Here is a 20,427-nt window from a genome sequence, read left to right on the forward strand (position 1 = left end):
TTGGACATTGTTTTATATTTACATGTCCTTTACTCCTTCTTTTTTCAAGAAGTGCCTGTTCAAATTTTTACTCATTTTTCAATTGGGTTGTTCCTATACCTTTTTTTCATCCATTGTTGTATTTTATTTTCTGTCTTCTTACCCTCAGAGTGTAGCTCATATAAAGTCAATTAATAAGTAGGAACTCAAAATCTTCATCAAGGAAAGCTACTTATTTTAGACAACAGAGAATGGCATGTGTTAATTTATGCAGCTTTTTCCACAGGTAATATTATAGTAAACTGGTTTGAAATTCTTATTTCAAAACAGATTAAACATTTGCCATTCTATTATGATTATTTTTGTCACTCAAAGAAATGCTTAAAAGAGATGCTTAAAAGAAAAAGTAAGAAAACAGACTTCAAACTGTTCCTCCTTCTTAAACATTCAAGATACTTGGCTCAACTCTTCCAAACCAACTCCCACAATATCATCGAGGATACACTGCTCCCTAAGAGGGCTGTCAGAAACCTTGAATAATAAAACAGATAAAATACAGAGCACACTTAAAAGACTTCTTCAGGCTCTAGAGACAAAATTTGAGGCCCTGAAATTTAAAGCTAGTAAAATTGAAATAAAAGTGACCAGACAGATTAAAGAAAAATATGAGAAGAAAAAATTCTTACATTCTATGGTTGTTATTAGTATTACATTAATAAGTATAATGATAAATAAAACACCTTAACCCAATAAATATAATGTCTATCTACACAATAGTTACACTAGTACTACAACAACAAATTAAAGACAGAATTGTACCCTGTCAATGTTAAGAAACAGGGAAGATCAAAAAGCAATAGCACTTCTATGGAAGGTTTTTCAAAATTTTTTCTTAGAGAGCCATCTTAATGTTCAGTAGTATTTTAATTCAGTGATGCCTTCATTTTGTCTCTCCTAAACCTTTTTTACTACTATTAAAGCTCTCCCCTCATTACATATATAGAATTAATGGAAAATAATGTATTGTTTTTGTCTTATAAAGAACTCATTTGCATGCAGTGTTTATTTTATACATGTTCTCAGATATTCAGCTTCACCCATCTTTTTGTCTCATTGCCATGTTTGCTTCACTAAAGCTCTTTGGACTATTTAAAATGCATAGCAAGAATGATTTACAAAATATATGAAGATGTTTAGTAAACTTATACCTGTTAATACATTTTATTTTCTGCAAAACTTACAGAGAGTTGCAACTGACTTTTCTCAGTGAACAGGGATAACCTGTTTCATAGCGTCCTGTGGCAGAGCGGGGCAGAGCTAAGGTGATGGTCTTCAGGTACACACCTGTTTCCCATGATGGGGCATGATCAGGCTGTGGGTAACAACAGCTGGAGAAGAGTTCTCATTTATTGCTAGTACCTTGTACCTGCAGTGGTGATCTTATTGATTACATGGCTTTAAATGCCATCATATGCTAATGATTTACAGATTTGTATCTCTGACCAAAACTACTCCATTAATCTAAGGATTCGTTTCAAGACACTTTCTGGACATCTCACTCAAAAGTTAACATGCCCCAAATCAAATTCTCAACTTCGTGAAGCAGTCCCTCCCTGCCTTATGCTGGAACTTAGCAAACGTTTATGCCTCCCTTCCATTTCTTCAGGTCATAGTAGTGGGAACCATTCTCAGTTCACTCTTCTCTTACCTCCCATTACCAAATCCTATCAACTCTACCTTTCAAACATGATCGGATTTTAATAAATTCTCACCACTTCTACAATTACCACACTAAGTCAAACTACCATGCTGTCTAGGGCAGGATTTTTCCAAAATCCCCTAAACTGCCCTCTGCTTCTGCTCTGGCTGTCCTCACAAGAGGACAGTGCTCTCCTCACAAGAGCCAATGTTCCTTTTAAACATAATGGCCATGACCTCTTCCACTCAAAGCCTCCTAGTGGCTTTGCATATCTGGGTAAAATTTAAAGTCCTTACAGCGGCCTTTAAGACCCAACATCATTCAACTCCCTGCTACCAGCCCAAACTCGGGTCCCTCCTCTCTCCCCAACACTCTCACTTGCTTCTTTGCTATGTCTGAGAAATGCCAACCACAATTTGGCAATTGCTGCTTTCTTAGGAATGCTCTTCCCACAGATAGCAACATAAATCACTCCTTCTGTCTCTGTGTTCAATTCTGTATCGCCCCCAAACGAATGAGGCATTACTTTCCACGTCTAAGGGGGCCTTTTTCCCCTCCAATAACCTAGAAGTACTGAATCATCCTGTGGGCTCCAGATTCTGCTCCTTGTTTTATCCGGGTTTGCGCACCCTACAGGTGCCAATTCAAGATGTTGACTAGGATGACCCTTACCTCAGCTCCTCCCAGAGGCACACTGAAACTACAGGTATATATGGAACAATTTCCTCCAGCTGGAAAAAAACCCCTAAAAACTGGCTGACCCCTTCACATTTGGCAAAGGAGAAGAAAACCACATCCAAGCGCAGGGAAGGCTGAGACACAATCGCAACACAGGCCTACGCCCAATGCAGGGACCACCTATCAGGCGTGAACTAGAAACCCCTAGCACCTCCCTGAGGAACAAAGGGTTCCCGCGTTGGACACCGCAGAGAGGAGCCCCCAAACAGCTGGCTTTGAAAATCTGTGGGGCTGGTACCCAGGAGACCAGAGGGCTGTGGCAAGATGAGGAACAATTCTTCAAGGACATGCATGGACTTACCTGCCCCAGGGCCCAGCACAGGCGCAGCTGTCAGAAGAGCAGCCTGACCTCACCTGAAAGAGACTCATTCGCTCCTTTCCAGTGTCGGTCTGAGGGGCCGAGGCTGCTGGGATATTCTACAGGGGCTGGTAGCTGCCATTTCCCTCCTCTCCCTTGCTTTCCTAAAGTTGGGGGGGGGTATGTTTATATTTTTTCTTCTCCTGTTTTTTTTTTCCATTTGTAATTGTTTCTGCCTTTTTCAGCAGGTGCCACCCGTTGCACTCCCGCCCGCTGTGCTCAAGCCTGGGGCGCCATCACTGCGCTCTCTGGAGGGCCAGTGTCGCCCAGGGAGGAACCTCTACGCTCTTCTGCTGGCCCGGTTTTCATGTCAGGTGATCCGGTTTTTTCGGCCTGCCTCCCAGGGGACACCCTGTGATCATTCTCTCTCGAGGCCCGGGGACTGGAACAGTTGGAGAAACTGGTTTTAGCAGACTAACACTGCAGAGCACTGCACAGACCACAGACGAAAACAAACCCTCAGTCTTTCTGTGAATGAAACCTATACCTTGTCCAAGGAGCTTTGACCTAAGGAGCAGGGTGCTGCTGTAGCACACTTACAGGAGCCTAATCTTTGTGCTTTCCTGCCTCTTTCCTGCTGTCAGGATCTTCCAGAAAGGAGCTAATAATCTTGTTCCGTGCTCTGATTTTTGCAGTTGCTGTCAGAGGACACCACATCACCTGGTCTTGTGGCCAGTGGGGCGTTTAGACTTGCAGCACCAGAGGACTGTACACATTTGCATTCTTTAAAAGCTGCTGCCTGATGCTCTAGCTTCCAATGATGCTCTAGCTTCCAACCAGCCTGAATCCATGTGCTGACTGAAATCCTCGTTTTTGGGTCTTGGCACACCCTCAACTCCTGGGAGCTATGAAAAATAAAATAGATTGCTTAGACAATTACAAAGGTTTGAGAACATCCAAGAACTGGAGCAACGTTGAGCATTAAGGTTCCTGTACACAAGGCCAACCCTTCAAGACTGGCAGAGGCAGCTGCTTTATCCAATGCATAGACACCAACACAGAGAATCAAGCAAAAAGAAGAAACAAAGGAATATGCTTCTTTTTTTTTTAAAATTCATTGTTGACACTTTTACAGGTGTCCCCATTTCCCTGCTTACCTTTTGCCCATCTCCACCCAGGAATATGTTTCAAACAAAAAAAGATAAAACTTGGGGGAGGGGAGCCTTGATAAAATATGATTAAATGCCCTAAAAGTGAAAGATAAAATTTAGTCTCCTTCCTGTCTTGATTTTGACAGTATTTGTTTTTTTGTTTACTCTTTCTTTTCTACTAAAATAATAAAATAAGTCATTTCTATTTATTTCCAAGTCACTTAGAGAACCACTCTGAGAACACAATGATTTTCAAGGAATTAAAAAATGAATGAACATGGTAGGATTTCTTCACCTTACAATGTAAGTGTATTAAAATTTTTTCAAATAACTGGTCTATCCTCACGGATCTTTTTTTCTCTTACTCTATCAATGAATGAGAGAAGTTTGCTAAAACTGCTCACTGAAATGGTGCAGTTTTAATTTCACCTTGTAGTTTTAATGATTTTTACTTTATAGAGTTCTCAGACATAGAATACTATGCCTTACATAAGCTTAGAAATGAGAAGTGATTAAAAGTGTTATTGATGTATTTTGATTCTCATTTCTTTCATAATGACTTGTGTATTAAAATGCAAATACACTTTGTTAATATGATTAATCCAGTTTCCCTATGATAGGTATTGTTCTGGTATATATTTTACCTTCATTTTCCTTTCAACCTGCCTATGTCTTTAGGTTCAGGTGTTCCTCTTTTGAACAGAATGTACCTCGTAGTTGTTATTATTTTAAACCCCATCAAGAAACAGTGATCTTTTCAGTTAATTTACTTTTAATGTTAAATGACAATGTCTGGATTTAATTTTATATAAATTATTATAGGTAATATTTCTCCTTTGTTATGTTTCTTTTATCCCTTTACATTTTTGTGCCTTGTTAAATTGATTGCACTTTACCACGTTGCAATTATTCTCTTTACTGGTTTAGGAAATGAGTTAGCACACTAGAACCCATGGGCCATATCCCACCCACCAGCAGTTTTTGTAAATAAGGTTTTACTGGAACACAGCTTTTCATATCAGTGTACATCTTGTCTGTGGCTGCTTTCACGCTACGGCAGCAGAGCTGAGTAGTTACATCAGAAGCACAGAGCCTAAAATATTTGCTATCATATCTTTGACGGAAATACTTTGTCAATTCTGGTTTAAAATATACATACTATTTTGTGTTCTGAGGTTAATGAGTCTAATGTAATTATTGTCATCAAATGAATGCAAAACCTATATTTTAACCATCCATCTTCCATCATACATTCTATAGTTGTACTGAGTTTTACTATATTTAACCCTATTTAATGCTATCTCTTACTTGCTTGTTAAATAATTGTTAGACATTATTTATGTCTACCCTTCACTTACCTTGTTCATCATTTTTGTATCATTTTTCCTTTTGGGGATAATTTTCTTCCTGAGGTGGAACCATACCTATGGCTTAGCTCTTGATGGTAAATTTTTTATCAGTTTTGTTTTCCTGAGAATGTTTTCATTTTGCTCAAATTTTTAACATAGTTTTGCTGGATACAGAATTCTAATTGGCAGTTATTTTTCCTTAGCAATTTGAAGGTAGTAATTACTTGTTGACTGATTTTCACTTTGAGAAGTCAGCTTTGATAGAGATGTTAGCTGTTAGCCCCCAAATGATTCCTAATCTTCTGCAATACTGATTAAATGGATGTTATGAGCTCCTTTCTGTCCCCATGTACATCAAGTTCTTTTAGACTTTGCATCAGTCTATCTTTCTCAATCCTACCTTTTGGATAATTTTTTCATATCTATCTTGCAGCTCAGTATTTTTTTCATTAGTAACATCCAAGCTACTATTTAACACATCCAAAGAATTTCAAATTAAGTATTACATTTTTCCTTCTCAGAGGTTCTAATGGTTCATTTAAAATACAGGGTGAGGTAAAACAAGGTTTACAGTTGTTCATAAGGAATATTATACAATAATTAATAAATATTAATACAAGAATAAACTCTATGTCTCCCATCATCACAGCTATAAACCTGTTTTCCCCATCCTGTGTTTCATATTCATGTTTCAGTGCTCTCATCTTTAAAACACATAAAATATATCATTTATGCTCCATATATATATGTGTGTGTGTGTGTGTGTGTTTCATTAAAGAGAATATAAAAACATATAGTCTAAGACATCTTAATTGCCTTGTGGTTCAAGGTAGAGAATTATTTTCCTGTTTGGACTTTTTCTATAGGTACATGCAGAAAAATAAACACTGCCCAGCTTTTTAAGTAGGTTCTATTATATTTCACCAGGTAGTGGTAGTCACACCTGACCAAACCATCAGTTTTGGTACTATTTCAAGACTGGTTAAATCTCAAGGCTGCTTATATAGTGTTACCTCTCTCATCTTCCTATCTGTAGATTGCAAAATCTGAGGCTATCAACCCATCCATTCCCCTTTGTGTACATATTCAATGCATTCAGTTTGAGACTAGCTAGCTTTGAGGTTACCTGCCTCTGTCAAATTGAAACTAAGATGCAAAGGTTAAGGTGCAAGTTTTTAAATGCCAAACATTTCTTTGTCGTTTTTAATGGCTATATCTCATCTGGTTTCTCCAGTCTTTGAAATTCCCATTTTTCAAAAATCCTTTAACAAATATTACAATGGACTTGGAAGTAATTTTTGCAGAACTTTTGCTCTTTTTAAATTGCTAAGTTGGATACAGTGTCACTTTTATGCCTAAATAAGAATAAATTCTGGCATCTATTTTCCTACCTTCCCTTTAGTTATGATCTTAACCAAACTTGATAAAATACAGATGTATAGATGTATACTAAGCAATGAATATGCTTCATTGGCAAAGCCATCTTCACTTATAACTTTAAAATTTTGAAGCCAAAAAAAATGCATGTGAAGAGAAAACATAGACAAGGAGGTAATCCGAGATGGAAATTGGATGATAGATTGAGCACTTGACTAAGTGGTTATGAGACAATAACTTGTGTCTGGAAAGGAGGATTCCTTCTGCCTTTAAGGTAGCTGCAACACTAGCTAATTATTCATTGCAAATGTCTGGGGAGATGGGAGTTGCCAGACTGTATAGTAACCATTAGACTCTGGTTCAGATTCGATGATGGTGTTGCAGGAATTATAAAATGAGAAAAAATATGTTTGAATGTTCTTTCTCCTGTTTTTATTTCTTTAGTTCAATGTAGACATTCATGTTTGCCTCAGTTTTAAAGAATTTGAGTATTTGTGATTTATGCCTTTCTATTTTCAAAAAGGATTAGGGATACATTATAAAGCAAAAATATGTAAAGCACAAAAATTAGAAGCAAACATGGAACAAACAAATCAATATATAACTACCTGAAAAGACTCGAGTACATTGGATCCTAATAAAATAGGCCAATTTATTCTGATTTCTAGTAATAGCTTGAGCACAACCAAAGTAAAACTAAGAAATTACCACAACAGTTATTTGAGAATATGTGACTGAAAATGTGTATATACACATATATACATAATTTGAAAAATATAAAAATACCAATGTCAATAATCTCCCTTCTTAAATTAAATAGAACAAGTGAGATATTTTTCCATTCTCATCATTTTTAGTCTTTAAAATATTTCTTTGTTGTTTGAATAGATTAAGAAAAAATTAATTCATCAATTTTTGCTATGCTTATTTAGTATTGAGTTATTTATTACACAAAAACTAGTTTTGGCAATTAAAAACAACATAAAGAATCATGTAATCCACATAATTTTTATATTTGTATTTTTGATATTCTTATGGTCTCAATTTTATGGCATACATGTTATATTACTCTTAAATAAAGAGTCAAATCAAGAAGCACAATGGAAACTAGCATTACAAGTTTAATATATTTTAAAATATAGAAATATATTTAAACAGCACATTTAAAGAATAATATAATAGACTTTCATTTCTTATTCTTACAATGGTATGCCATTAATTCAAAAATATATTACTTAATGTACCCCCAATATAGTTATTATCAAATCTTTAAGATAAACTGTATTTTAAAATAACATTGAAACATACCTGAATTACAAACAAACCCATAACATTTGAAGTTATTTCTATGTTTATTTGAAAGATCCAAAAGGGTGAGTAACAAATGGTGCTTTATGAATATTCTACAAGGGGGGACCCAAAAAACTCAGAATTTATTTATAAAAAGTTGTATATTTATTCTCACATGTTTAAACTTTAGTCATTTTCAAAGAACTCTCCATTTGATGCAAGACACCCATCAAGACATTTTTTCCACTGCTCAAAACAGCTTTTGAACTCCTTGATTTTGATGCCTTTTAGTACTTCTGCTCTTTTTTGTTTCACCTCTTGCACATTGGCAAAAATGTTTATTTTGAGAACTTTTTTCATCCAGGGAAACAAACAACAAAAAATGTTTCCTGGGGCAAGATTGAGTGAATAGGGAGGGTAGGGCACAGGGGTCATGCTGTTTTTGGTCAAAAACTGTTGAACACTCAGTGAGGTGTGGGCAGGTGCGCTCCTAAATTACCCACCTTGAGACAAGCAAACATGTTGAAAGAGTCTTCAAAAAAAATTTGCAGAGGCCAAATGCAGCCTCTCACAACAACAGCAGCTGGTACACTGATGCAGATGGGTTTTTAGCTCACCTAGGGGTGGAAGCTGTACTACCAGGGGCCCACCCTCCAGAAGATAATTCTGGTTTTGGGGGGGTTCCCCCCATAGATGAACCATAAATAGGCACAACCATGGAGCCACCATAAATAACAAGTTATTCATCTAAATGGCATTCTTTAAGAAATCAGTGTGTGTTAACGAAAAGCCTTAGAAGGCAGAGAGAGAAATGGAGAGAGAAAATAAATTAATTTCAGAGGGAAGAACACACATGCACATATACACAACAGAACCTTCCCATTTGGAATTATTTGTGCTTGGAGGAGGGTTTACAAAATCCCTTTACAAAATAAGGTTTTCATTGAGCTCATTCTCAAAGATATGAAAAATGGATTTCAGCTGTTCTTTCAAAATGGCAATTCTGTCAAAGCCATTCTGGGATTTTTAGTAATTTCCCCCAGTTTAGTTTCAGTGCTTTTACTCTAAATAAAATCCCTTGCATCACATCAATCAGTGGACTCAGTTGTAAAGGAGAGCTAAAGAAAATGGCTCTGTCGGCATCTTGCTCTAGGATATTTTATGCATGCAGTGACTCTTGTCTGTGGGGAGCGGAATGGAGCACACGTAAATTTTTATTTTGGACTCCTGTTAAATCAGGAAAAAAAAATCTGCAGCAGCAGTGTTCTAGATAGTAGGCAGACATGATTTATTTGAGGTAAGAAGGTTGTACTGCAATTTTTTTAGTATTAACTTGGAAAGTTATGGACACAGGTTCAAGCCTGTCTCTACAGAGTTCCTGAAACTGTGAGCTCTTTGCAAAATCTACAATTCACCAGCCAAGACGGAATGTGCTCCTACAGCTAGACTGATTCTGTGAAAGCAACAGTTATAACAATCATGTGCAATCTCTCAGGTTCTATGTTCTGCCTACCATTTATTTTTTCAAATCCAGTTCAACATTTCACTTTATCTAATGAAGCAGAAACTGAAAAAAAGATGTTTAAGCATTTTTGTTTGGGTTAGTTTTAAAGTTTGATTTCTATAAATATCCGATTGTAGTTTTCATTTGTTCAACATAACCAAATGCATTCAATTTACTTCAAAATTATTTAACAGTCAAATGAGTTCTAATTCCAAAGTCCTATAAAAATTGTATTAGAAAAAAATGTTGAAATGGAATTGAATTGGACTTAGCATATCCCATTGAAAGTTAGACTGGGTAATCTATTGTATAATGTAGTGACCTACAAAATAGATTTTAATGATAAGGCATTCACAAAAGAGAATATATACCTTTAAATAAATAAAAGTAACTATATACATAATATTGTACATAGGTAGAGAGATGAAATGAGCCAGACTAATTTTACAAAATTCTCCTTTTGTCTGAAAGTATACTTTTTATTGTATCTGTAAACCTAAGTACAGATCTTTTTCTTATTCCCGTTATTATTTAACATTAGTGGCAGCCACAAGAGCGCACTACCATATTTCTGTATTTTTTCAAAATGACGTTGGAGCTGTCATCAAAATACAGCACAGAGATGGCGTTTAGTTTGGTTGGAGCACAGCAAGGCTTTGGTACGTGGTCAGGAAACATCAGATGAACCTGGGAAAGAAAAATTGTTTTGTGTTTTAAAGAAATAGCATAGATATTTTGTCTGCAGCTTTAAAATAATATGCTCGCCTTATCCCTCACAATCAGGCCCACCTTTCAGCTACTATTCTCCTCTTTGTGTTCAATAGCTGGGACGGGCTGGGGATGGTAGTAAAGGATGTATTCTTAAGCATTGATACCTAGAATCAAACCAGTAGTTCTAATTATGTGCCAGAGGCTTGAAAAATGTTCAAACAAGGAAAACTTCCTCTATGTAAAAAGTAGTGGAAATTTTCCTGGGAAAAAGAACATGGCAACTAGTACTAAGTTGTTTTTGGTTAAAACAATGTCTGTTTACTTCATGAGAAATACAGAAGTTATAAATGCAAATCAGTAAAGCCACACAATTGGACTGTAGAAAGATTTGGGTCTACAAATTATTTTTCAAAGGGTAATTAAACAATAAGTCATAGAATTTATGCCAACACTTAATTTTCCGTGGTAAAGGAAGTTTAAATATCACAGCAAAATAAACTCTAGGTATCTTTTAATACTTGCTTTAAAACCATGGTCTCAACTCTTCTCCAGAATTTTTTTAACTTACTACCATAAAGAAATGTTCTTTTACTAAGTTATTACTGGTTCATGAGTATCTCCACAGAATTTGTAGCAGATTGGCCAGAGTTTAATGTCCTTTTAGTTTCTTTCTTCTCTAGACAAACTCTGAGAAGCAGGCTAAGCTAAATCAGAAGTGAAGAGCATAGAAATTTTACAAATTGAATACCCACCTCCTCCAAAAGCCTAAAAAAAGGTGGCTGCACATGGAAAGTGCAATGCTTAAGAAAGGGGTTTATTCTCATTCTGATCAGACTGGCAGTCTGCCTGTGGTTTGAGCAAGGAGCCAGAACCCGGTTCCCCATTCCTACCCATCTACCCTCGTCCTTCCCTCAGAGGAGTTTATGGGAAGTCCCACTGATGAGTCCTAAGGGATCCACAAAAAGCAAATGTAGCCTCTTAGAGTTTGGCTGTACAATGTCTTGGCTGAAATGATATAAGAGCCCTGAATGTGGACAGAAACAGCAGGAAAAATGAGGTGATCTAACATGAACTTGAAATTTCCTAAGGCCTCACAAAGCTAAAAGTTGGATAGTTTCTACAAATTTCAGATGCAGCGTGTGTCCCTCATCAGTTTTGTCTTCCTTAGCACACACATGCATGGCTGATAACCTCATTTCAACAGAGCTTGGCTGCCTTACGAAGTAGTTGCTGCAAAAAAAAAAAAAAAATAGACCGTTCTTGAATGGTTTCTCAAACATATTAGTCACAAACATGCTCTCTTTTAACAACAAACATGCCTGCCTGCTTGTTTCACATCCTTCATAGAACAAACACAGAGAGCGCAGAATGCCAGGAAAAAAATCAGACTTCCCGTGTGTGCTTCAAGTTTTGTGGTAACTTATGTCCCACATCCCAGGACAATGATGCAGAGCAGGGTCTTGTTCCAAGTGCATGTCGGATTTTTTTAAATGTTTGTTTTTCAACACTGCCTTCTAGATTATAGCCCTAAAAGCTGACAATATGTAATTGTATATTAATTAAAAAAAGAAAAAGAAGAGAAAAGGTAGTGTTTATAGTTTTTTTTGTCCAATAGTGAAGCATTACTGAACCTGAGGGAAACATTGATACAATATATACATATCTCAGGAAGCAAATGTCTACTTTCTGTGTCATTGGAATGGCAGTAAAAAAGAGGCAAAGAAGTTTCTGAGAAATTAAGTAGCATTTTTTTTTGTGAGCTGATAGTGGCTATTGCTCAGTGACATCACAGAGAGACAGTGATGTACCATGGCTGTCCTCTCAAGACGTGAAACAGCAGCATTCTCACAACACAATCAGCTTTCAGTCAATGAGGATTTTCATAGATGTGGATAAAAAGCTAGACTTCACAGAGATCTTTCTTTTACTAGTGGAAGTATGAATGTACAAGCACCCATCCTTACAGAGCATGCCTACTCCCCAATAACATGGTACAGAAATGTTATTCTGTACCATGAAGTACTTATCTTTATAGATAGCAAAGGCGAAGACCTATCACACCTTAAAAATTCCTCCAGGAATTTTCTCTATACTTGGTATATGGCAAGGAAGTAGGCAATCTTATTAGTTAAGAATCAGAAAAAGAAGAAAATTTATAAAGGACTATGTTTCAAAATACATATGTGGTTTATCTCTCTCTGTTTCTGTGAAACCACAGTTTTTTTCCAAAATTTTTGGCAGTGCCATGTACTAGTTGTCATAGATGTGTCTTCGGTATCTCTCTAGTCTGTGGTATCTATGAAGTCAGTGAAGACACCAGCAAAACATTGGCATTCAAAAATTTAATCTGTGTATATATACCATTCCTTATTCAGAAGGAAACTCAGATTCTCTTTTCATCAGATTTAAATTTTAAATTAATTATGAAAAGAAAAGTAACTTCCCAAAGAGCCAACTCCTGACAAAATCTAATAGTTAATCTTATTTTTTTTTGGTCATAAACAAGCCTCATCCACAGAGACAGATTTTTCCCCAATAGCTACTGCTTTCTTACTGCCATCTACCAAATAACCCCATTTCTATCATTACATCTGGAGACTAAAATAATTTGTTCCTTTCCTTCTCTACTAACTACAAAAAAATTTCATATTAATCAAAACATTAATTTGGAGTTTTATCACATAGCCTATTGCACCTTCTAGGAGTCTCTCACTTAGTGCACCAGAGGTTGTCCCTCTACCACACCAGTAAGTCACACACCATAAGGCAGGTACATCAGACTCGCAAGAGATTTCATGAGCTCACTAAATATAGTACAACCATTTAGAGACCATGAAATCAACATTTCATTATCTTTTCACAAAAATAAACCTAGGTTACTGCAGATTAAATCACTACTGAATTCCTGAGTCCAGATAGGAAGAAAAAGGAAGATTAATTTCTGCTTTAAGGATTACACAAAAAGTGTCAAGAAATAGAAATGTGCCTTCTACTTATATTCTACATTAAGAATTTCCATAATGTCACAGTGTGTTGTGGATTATCTTTAAATAATTAGAGTAAGAACCCTCAGATGAAATTCACTACAGCTATTATTCAATGTTTTTGCAATGATTACAAATGAATTGCTAAGAACAGTCACTGGGAATCTGTGTGGTTAGTCATGCTGCATGGTGAAGAAATTGGGGCAGAATGACCACATCATGTGATTACCCCAACTTTCCTAGCTGAGTCCTTCCCCAATCTGGAATCAGGATCATTCTTTAAACCAGCCTAAATTTTCTGACTATACCAATATTATGTAAAAGGTGCCAAAGGAGTTTGAGAAGAGAAAATAATGCATTGATAACTATAAATGGATACTTTTCTTTAAAATAACTTTACATGAGTCTTTCATTTTAAGCCAGTTTCTATCGTACAAAAACAAAGCATACCAGAGTTTGAACTATGGCATGGTTGGTGGCATTCATATGGGCATTGAGTGGAAAAGAACATTCTCCATCACAATAAAATGCAGCATATCCTTCTGGTGCTATAATCCAGTCCTAAAATGCACACACAAAAAAGAAAAAAGTAGTATCATCAAAAAATAGTTTTTAAAAATCCTCAAACAGATATAAATTTTGATAGGTTTCTTTCTCTTCTTGGTCCAACGATTAGTCTAAAAGGATAGCCTCCTCCAAGCCCTTGATTTATTTCTACATTGAAGTTTACCAAAAAAATATAAATATTTTCACAAGAAAATATCCTCTGTAATTTCTCCCAAGAGATTGCTATGTACAATATTCATAGTATGTATAAACCCATGCATTCATGAATAAAACCATAATCATAAAATAGCATTCTAAATATTCTTTAAACAGGAAATGATAAACTCTGGAAAGTTCAAGTGAACCAGAAAAAAAAGTATAAACTTGAGATAATTCTCATTACTTCTTAATAACTCATTCCTGGTTTCAGGAGCTTATCAACCTCCTAAAGCTTGAATATTTATTTGTTCCTTGTACTGTTTTTCTTTTCATCCATGAATCAACTTTATAGTCCCTTTAGAAGAAATTAATTGGAGAAAATTCCTCAAAATTGTACATTAAAATTTTTAGGAAGCTAAAAAATCGGCATATGTAATAACTGCCCTAATTTTTTTCCAGGGAGGCAAAACTTGGCTCAAATGTAAAATTTGAAAATGTTTCCATTATAATATTACTTCTCAATTAAATAGGCCATATTCTGAAAATCATTGTAATAGGACAATATATTCTAAAAACTTCAGTTTAAGGGATTATTATAAAGACTGGCTTGTAGTCTCTCACTTAGTGTTCCAGAGGTTTTCACCCTGTTTGTGAAGCTGATCATATGTTTATGAAGCAAATGTAAAAGAGAGTTAAAAGTTCTAAGTTCAGGAACAAAAAATGGTTGCCTGATTTTTTTTTTATGACAAAGACAGTATAATTGAGAATTCTATTTCTTAGACTGATAGTTTGGGAAAATTGGTGGCAGAGGAAATTGCTTGAGGTAATCTGAAAAAATAGTTTTTGAATTAAAAGTTTGAAATATTTAGACAACAGTACCTTTTTTGTTTTTTAAATATTATAAATATCATTTGTTCTTCAACAGTTTTTCTTTTTACTGTAAATACTAATAATTATGTGAAACTAATAATTTCACTATTATCCTTCAATAGTGAAAGAATAATAAATAAATAAAAATATTGTGCATAATACATATATTTAATAGTCAGGAATTATTATTATAAAGCTGAATGGAAGCACCTGAATTGTTGGATCATTCTTACCTGCCATCCGAGATCCCGGAAACTCACATAGAGTTCATGCTTTTTACAGGCTTGTTTTTGTTCACTTGTATTATAATCTGAAGATAAAAATCAGATTTTAAACAAATGGAAGTTTATTGAGTATACTAATCATGTTTCTTTTGTAAAGTCACTATTTAAAAAGAGGCTGTATTTGAAGTTGTGAAATAATGAGTTTGAGTGTTAAAGCTAGAGCAACTTACTAACCACGTGAACTTCAGGTAGGTCATCTGTCCTGAGTTTCTTCTGTAAATGTGAACAATACCATGTACCTTTTGGGGTTCTAATAAGGGTTTGGTTAGACCTCCCTCTATGTATGGTGTGCAGCCTAATGCCTGCCACTTATTGAATAGTAGGTGCTCAATAAATGCTCATTCATTAATTTGTACACACCATAGTGGCACTCGATATATTTACATATATTAAATATTTATACAATATTCTTTAACATTGTCCCTGAGGAAGTCATGGGGAAAGTACCACTTGGGATCATATAGAATTGATTTTATTTTAATAAATATTTTAAACTCAGGATACCCAAAGTTGACCTTTAGGTTGTCCTCCCAAAACCTGTGCCACCTCTCCATTCTTGACTGATAGCAGTAAAGGTGTAATATTTTTTTTTACAAAACAAAAAAATATTGAAGTAAAAAAATACTCCTTTTTTCTCTCCCACATATAATCTTTCAGGAAATCCTACACATTTTACCTTCAAATACATCCAAACTCCACCATTCCCACCACCTTGATCACTGGTACTTGTGCAAGCCACCATCCTTTCTCACCTGAATTACTGCAATATCCTCATTAATATTTTCCCTGCTTCTGCCCTGGCTCCCCTACAACAAAGCAGCCAAGCAGACCATTTAATAAGTCAACTGAATGAAATGATATCACTCCCTAGCAAAAAGTCCCATAATGGTTCCCCATAACCATGAGAATGAAATATCCTCACAGTGGCTTATAAGACTTTGTCATTTGGCTCCGTTACTTCTCTGACTCATTTCCTTCTCCTCTCCTTCACTCCACTCTGGCCATGGCACCTCCTTGCTGTTTCACACATGTTAGCCTTCCCTCATCTTAGAGCCTTTGCTCTCACTGTCCTTTCTCTCTGAAATGCTCTACCCTTGGATATCTATATAGTTAATACCTACAGCTTGTTCAACTCTTCACTTAAGTATCATATTGTCAATGAGGGCTTCACTGAGTACCATAAACCACCTAGACATTCCTGATCTTCCCTCCCTCTGCTCAAAATTCTTTCCATTTCATTTATCCTCTTTAACATGCTATGTCATTCACGCATTTACTATGTACTTTGGTTCTTGTCTATTTCATCCTACTAGACTGTCAACTCCACAAAGGCAAAAAGTCCTCATTTGGTTCTGTTCAGTTCATTGGTGAATCTCAAGTGTCAGGAACAGTACCTGGCACACAGGAAGTACTCAATAAATATTTGAGGCATTAATTAATTAGAGTGTTCCACAAATAATTTGAAGCAAAAAAATACATTCTTTCCATTACATATTTTGGACTATAACCTTAAAAACCCTTAACTTTTTATAATTATTTAATATATTTAAGGCTACATGGAGAGCCCTAATCTTGCTTTTGGAATAAAATGAAATATTGAAGCAACAGAGAACTTTTCAGAAAATCTTTCTATATTGTCTTTTTTCCCCATTTTCCCCTTTATTTTTATTGTTGACACTATTACAGATGTCCCCATTTTCCTCCCTGTGGCCCCTCCTCCCATCCCCAGATCCCCCTTTCCTCTGGCCATCACCATTCTGTTGTCTGTGTCCATGGGTTTTTTATGTTGTCTTAAAGTTTGTTCATATTTTATACTACCAGTATGTTAAAAGCTAGCCCATTTTGATTATTTCCAATATGAAATAGGGAAGCATTTAGGGTAAAGGAGCCAGCAAAATAATTTATCTTCCAAGATAACAGCTAAGTTTTCCTCCTAGAAATCAATGCTATGTTTATTCTGACAGTCATCTCTGGAAAATCAATGTATCTGTTTATTATGCAGAGCAGTCTCTGATAAGATATCCCCTTTCAGTTTAATTATCCTCAGCCTCTAAAGAAAATGTAGGCACATCAAAGGTCCCAGGAACTTGTCTTAGTGGGCTCTGTCATCTGCCTTTCACAGTTACTTCAACTCATTATTTATTTAACGTTAGTCTATAAAATAAAACAATGATTAATTTTTGAGCCTAGAGACACCTTGCCTTCTAGTTGATAGGTATTCCTACTGCACATTTACCTTCATTAAACAAATTAAACATGTTGATAGTGATGAAAGATGGAGAAAAAAAGAATTTATTTGAAACTCAGCACTCTTATTCTTTGAATAAACTTCTCCCTTAATCAGAATAGTCCATGTTAACTTCCTTTAGGCAATGGACGAGTGTATTATAACACCACGTACAATGACGTGAAATAGGTAAGTTCCCTATATTACTTTTAGGGAAAAATCAGTTATGGTATTAGTTTGATTGTATAAATTTATTGATATTTAGGATAAAAGGAAATCAGCTCTGCATTAGACAATGGGTCAGGAAACATTTTCTTTAAAAAGATAGTATTTTAAGCAGTGGGGGCCCTTCCCTTGCAACAACTTAACATTGCTGCTACAACATGAAAGTTCGACCCATAGTCAATATGTAAATGCATGGATATGGCTATATTCCAAAAAAGCTTTACTTATATACACTAAAATTTGAATTTTATGTCAATTCTAGGTGAAAAAAGTATTCTTCTTCTGAGTCTTTTTCAACCATCTAAAATATAAAAAATATTCTTAGCAATAGGGCTATACAAAAACAGGCAATGGGCTGAATTTGGCTCTCAGGCCTTATTTTGCCAATTTTGTGTTAGACAATAAAGAAAATATTTATTCTTTTTCCTTATATTAATTAACAACATTGAATATGAATAAAGACATTGTAGCCAATAACACACACAAGTACATGTGAAAAGCCATAAGCTATGCATGTGGTTATTTGAATTCCATGTTTATAAAAAAAAGAAAGTAAAACTTAAATGTCAAAATATATCTGTTCCATCTATGCAGCTTTTCATGCCGGCTAAGTGATGTATATAATGTAACATCGCATAAAGTAACGAGCAATGAAATTTATAACAGAACCTGGTTCCAAGAGTCTGATTTCATAGAGCGTTAGGACCATATGCTTGTTCTGTCAGAAATAAAAATTAATGGATACTGAGTGAAGTAAAGGTTGTACCCAAACCAGCAAAGTCTGCTGCTAGGTTTACTATAAATGGCTGGCTGAATAAACTGTGGGAGGAAGGGAGGGAAATGAGATTTATATCTTTAAAAAATATTGATTGGCAGCCCTTCAGATATTAAAATAAAATGGACAAAATGCTACTGTTGATGAACCTGCCCACAAATGAAGAGTTGTGCCAGAAATTACAAAAACATTCTGGTGCCACAGCCAAAACTAGAAAAATTTGCTAACATTCCTCAACCACAATGCAGCTATCATAAATACATCATTTCTCTGTTTTGTCCTTATGGTAATAATATTGGGAAGTCAGTGCCAAAACATTGGAAGCACTGTTAAATACTTTATGGCAATTTCTTTAGTTAGTTTCTGAAATGAGTAAAAATTCAAATTTTTCTTAGTTTGATTTTTAAAAAATATTTTGTCCTAGAAAAAATCATTACAAAAAAACAAAATAAAATACATGGAGATTTAAAGTGGATAAAAAAGAATCCTGAGATCTACACAAAGCTTCAATGGTCTGCCTACTCATACCTAAAAAAAAGCAACCAAATACATAAACAGAGGCTAGTGCAGCTATGAAGGGTGCAAAAGAAAATCAAGTTAAAAAAACTCTATGTACCAATATGGGTTTCTTTTCTTTAAAATGTAGCATTAGCTTCTCTAATAGATGAAATATAGATAAATATGTAAAAAAAAACCCAAAAATATCCAAAATAGAATTTAACATTTAAGCACAACAGCTTAAGCCAAATATGAGATACTGTGTTTCAAAGTAAAAGACAAGATATTAGCATTCCAATGCTCAGTTCCCAAAAGGAGAATGGCATTAAAAAATGGCAGTACCTACAGCATCAGGATTTTAATTAATTTATAGAAAGTGGAAATGACAAATGAATAAAGATACAAGAAAAGGTAAAGCAGCAGAAACAGCACATTTTGATTTGGCCTTGGGGATAGAGAAATTCATGATAAACCTCAAACAGTACCAATCCCCCCCACACCAAGATGAGGGATTTCAAAATCCAGTGAACTCTTCACTTGACTGTATATATGCACAACCCAGGAGGAATTAGTGTTATTTATTTGTGAAGGAATAACTGTTTTTCTCTGTATGAATGTGTGATGCAGAACAGACACCACAAAATAATAACTCTCATGTGTTTGCTTAACTCTGCTTAGCAAAGCATCTCAGTAGATGATTCAACCTTCTCACCTTAGAGCTCACTGACACAAAAACCTGTCCACAAACCTGAGTTTTAGACTGCCTTCCAGATATCTCTAAACACAAGTTTCCTAGATGCCTCCCACTCACTATTTTTATTTCTGACTTCACTTCTTCAATGTTGACTATTTTGATTAACAGGATCACCAAATCTAGAGGCCCAAGCCAGAAAATTCAGTTAAGTTTTTGGTTTTCTTTCTTTCTTCCTTATATCCTTCATTAAGTTGGTCCACAAAGCCTCACTAAACTGACCCATTTCTAGGCTAGTTAACCTGTTGGAAGTCCTTTACAAACTTGGTTATCTCATCTTCTTCAACATCCTTGTCTGGTAACTTAATGTCAGGTAATACTTTATCTCTTCTCTCCTACATCTCTGACAGTCATTGATCTCTTTCATAGAATTGCTTTTTCCTTATTTTATACTTGAAGTGCTGATGTTCCCTCTGAAGGCTCTACCTTTGATTTTTTTCTTTCTTTATCCTCTATGGCACTATCAAGTCCTATGCCTCATCTAACAATTTGGGATCATATCTACATCTGTTTCTGCACCTTCCACTTATTCTGGAAACTCCCATCTCCAGAGACCCGTTTTCACCCAGCCCCAAATGGCCTCATTGCACATGTTTCGGTTTCCACTTTCACTCTCTCCAATCTGTAATCTTTATTGCTTGGGGTGTTGGATTAGGCCCCTAATCATATTTGGGATTTCACTTTCCTCTCCTGGCATTCCATCCTTCATTCTGATGCCAAATTTAAAAATGTGTATCTTGCTATGACTCTCTGTTTTTAATTGCCTTTATGAGGACACCATAGCTCCTTATCATCACAAACCTACTTTTCATAAGTTGCTTTCTTCATAATTTTCTCACTGATATCACACTCCTCTCACACGGTAATAATCACATAACCAGCCACCTGACACTGATATTTGGCTCTATAACTGTGCATATCACTCTGAAATGGCTTCATCCACTGCTCCATTTCTGGAAAATGTCTACTCTCATATAAGTGCCTCATGGAGTCTTCTGGGCCATACCAGCGT

The 20,427-nt window shown here is 35.5% G+C and overlaps 1 protein-coding gene across 1 annotated transcript in view; it reads right to left on the reverse strand.

Moving 5' to 3' along the window:
* Positions 1-9,843: 9,843 nt before the first annotated feature.
* The window catches only part of BMP5 (bone morphogenetic protein 5), a 117,453-nt gene continuing 106,869 nt past the window's right edge, over positions 9,844-20,427 (reverse strand). Inside the window, exons 5-7 of the mRNA XM_045843343.1 lie at positions 14,889-14,965; positions 13,531-13,641; positions 9,844-10,072 (exon numbers count right to left, since the gene is read on the reverse strand). Of these exons, the coding sequence (XP_045699299.1) occupies positions 9,923-10,072; positions 13,531-13,641; positions 14,889-14,965 (338 nt within the window). The 3' untranslated portion in view covers positions 9,844-9,922. The remainder of the gene's footprint in view (positions 10,073-13,530; positions 13,642-14,888; positions 14,966-20,427) is intronic.

The sequence above is a fragment of the Phyllostomus hastatus genome, unplaced genomic scaffold (assembly GCF_019186645.2).
Source record: "Phyllostomus hastatus isolate PE091 unplaced genomic scaffold, TTU_PhHast_1.1 phas_contig_40, whole genome shotgun sequence".
NCBI lineage: Eukaryota > Metazoa > Chordata > Mammalia > Chiroptera > Phyllostomidae > Phyllostomus > Phyllostomus hastatus.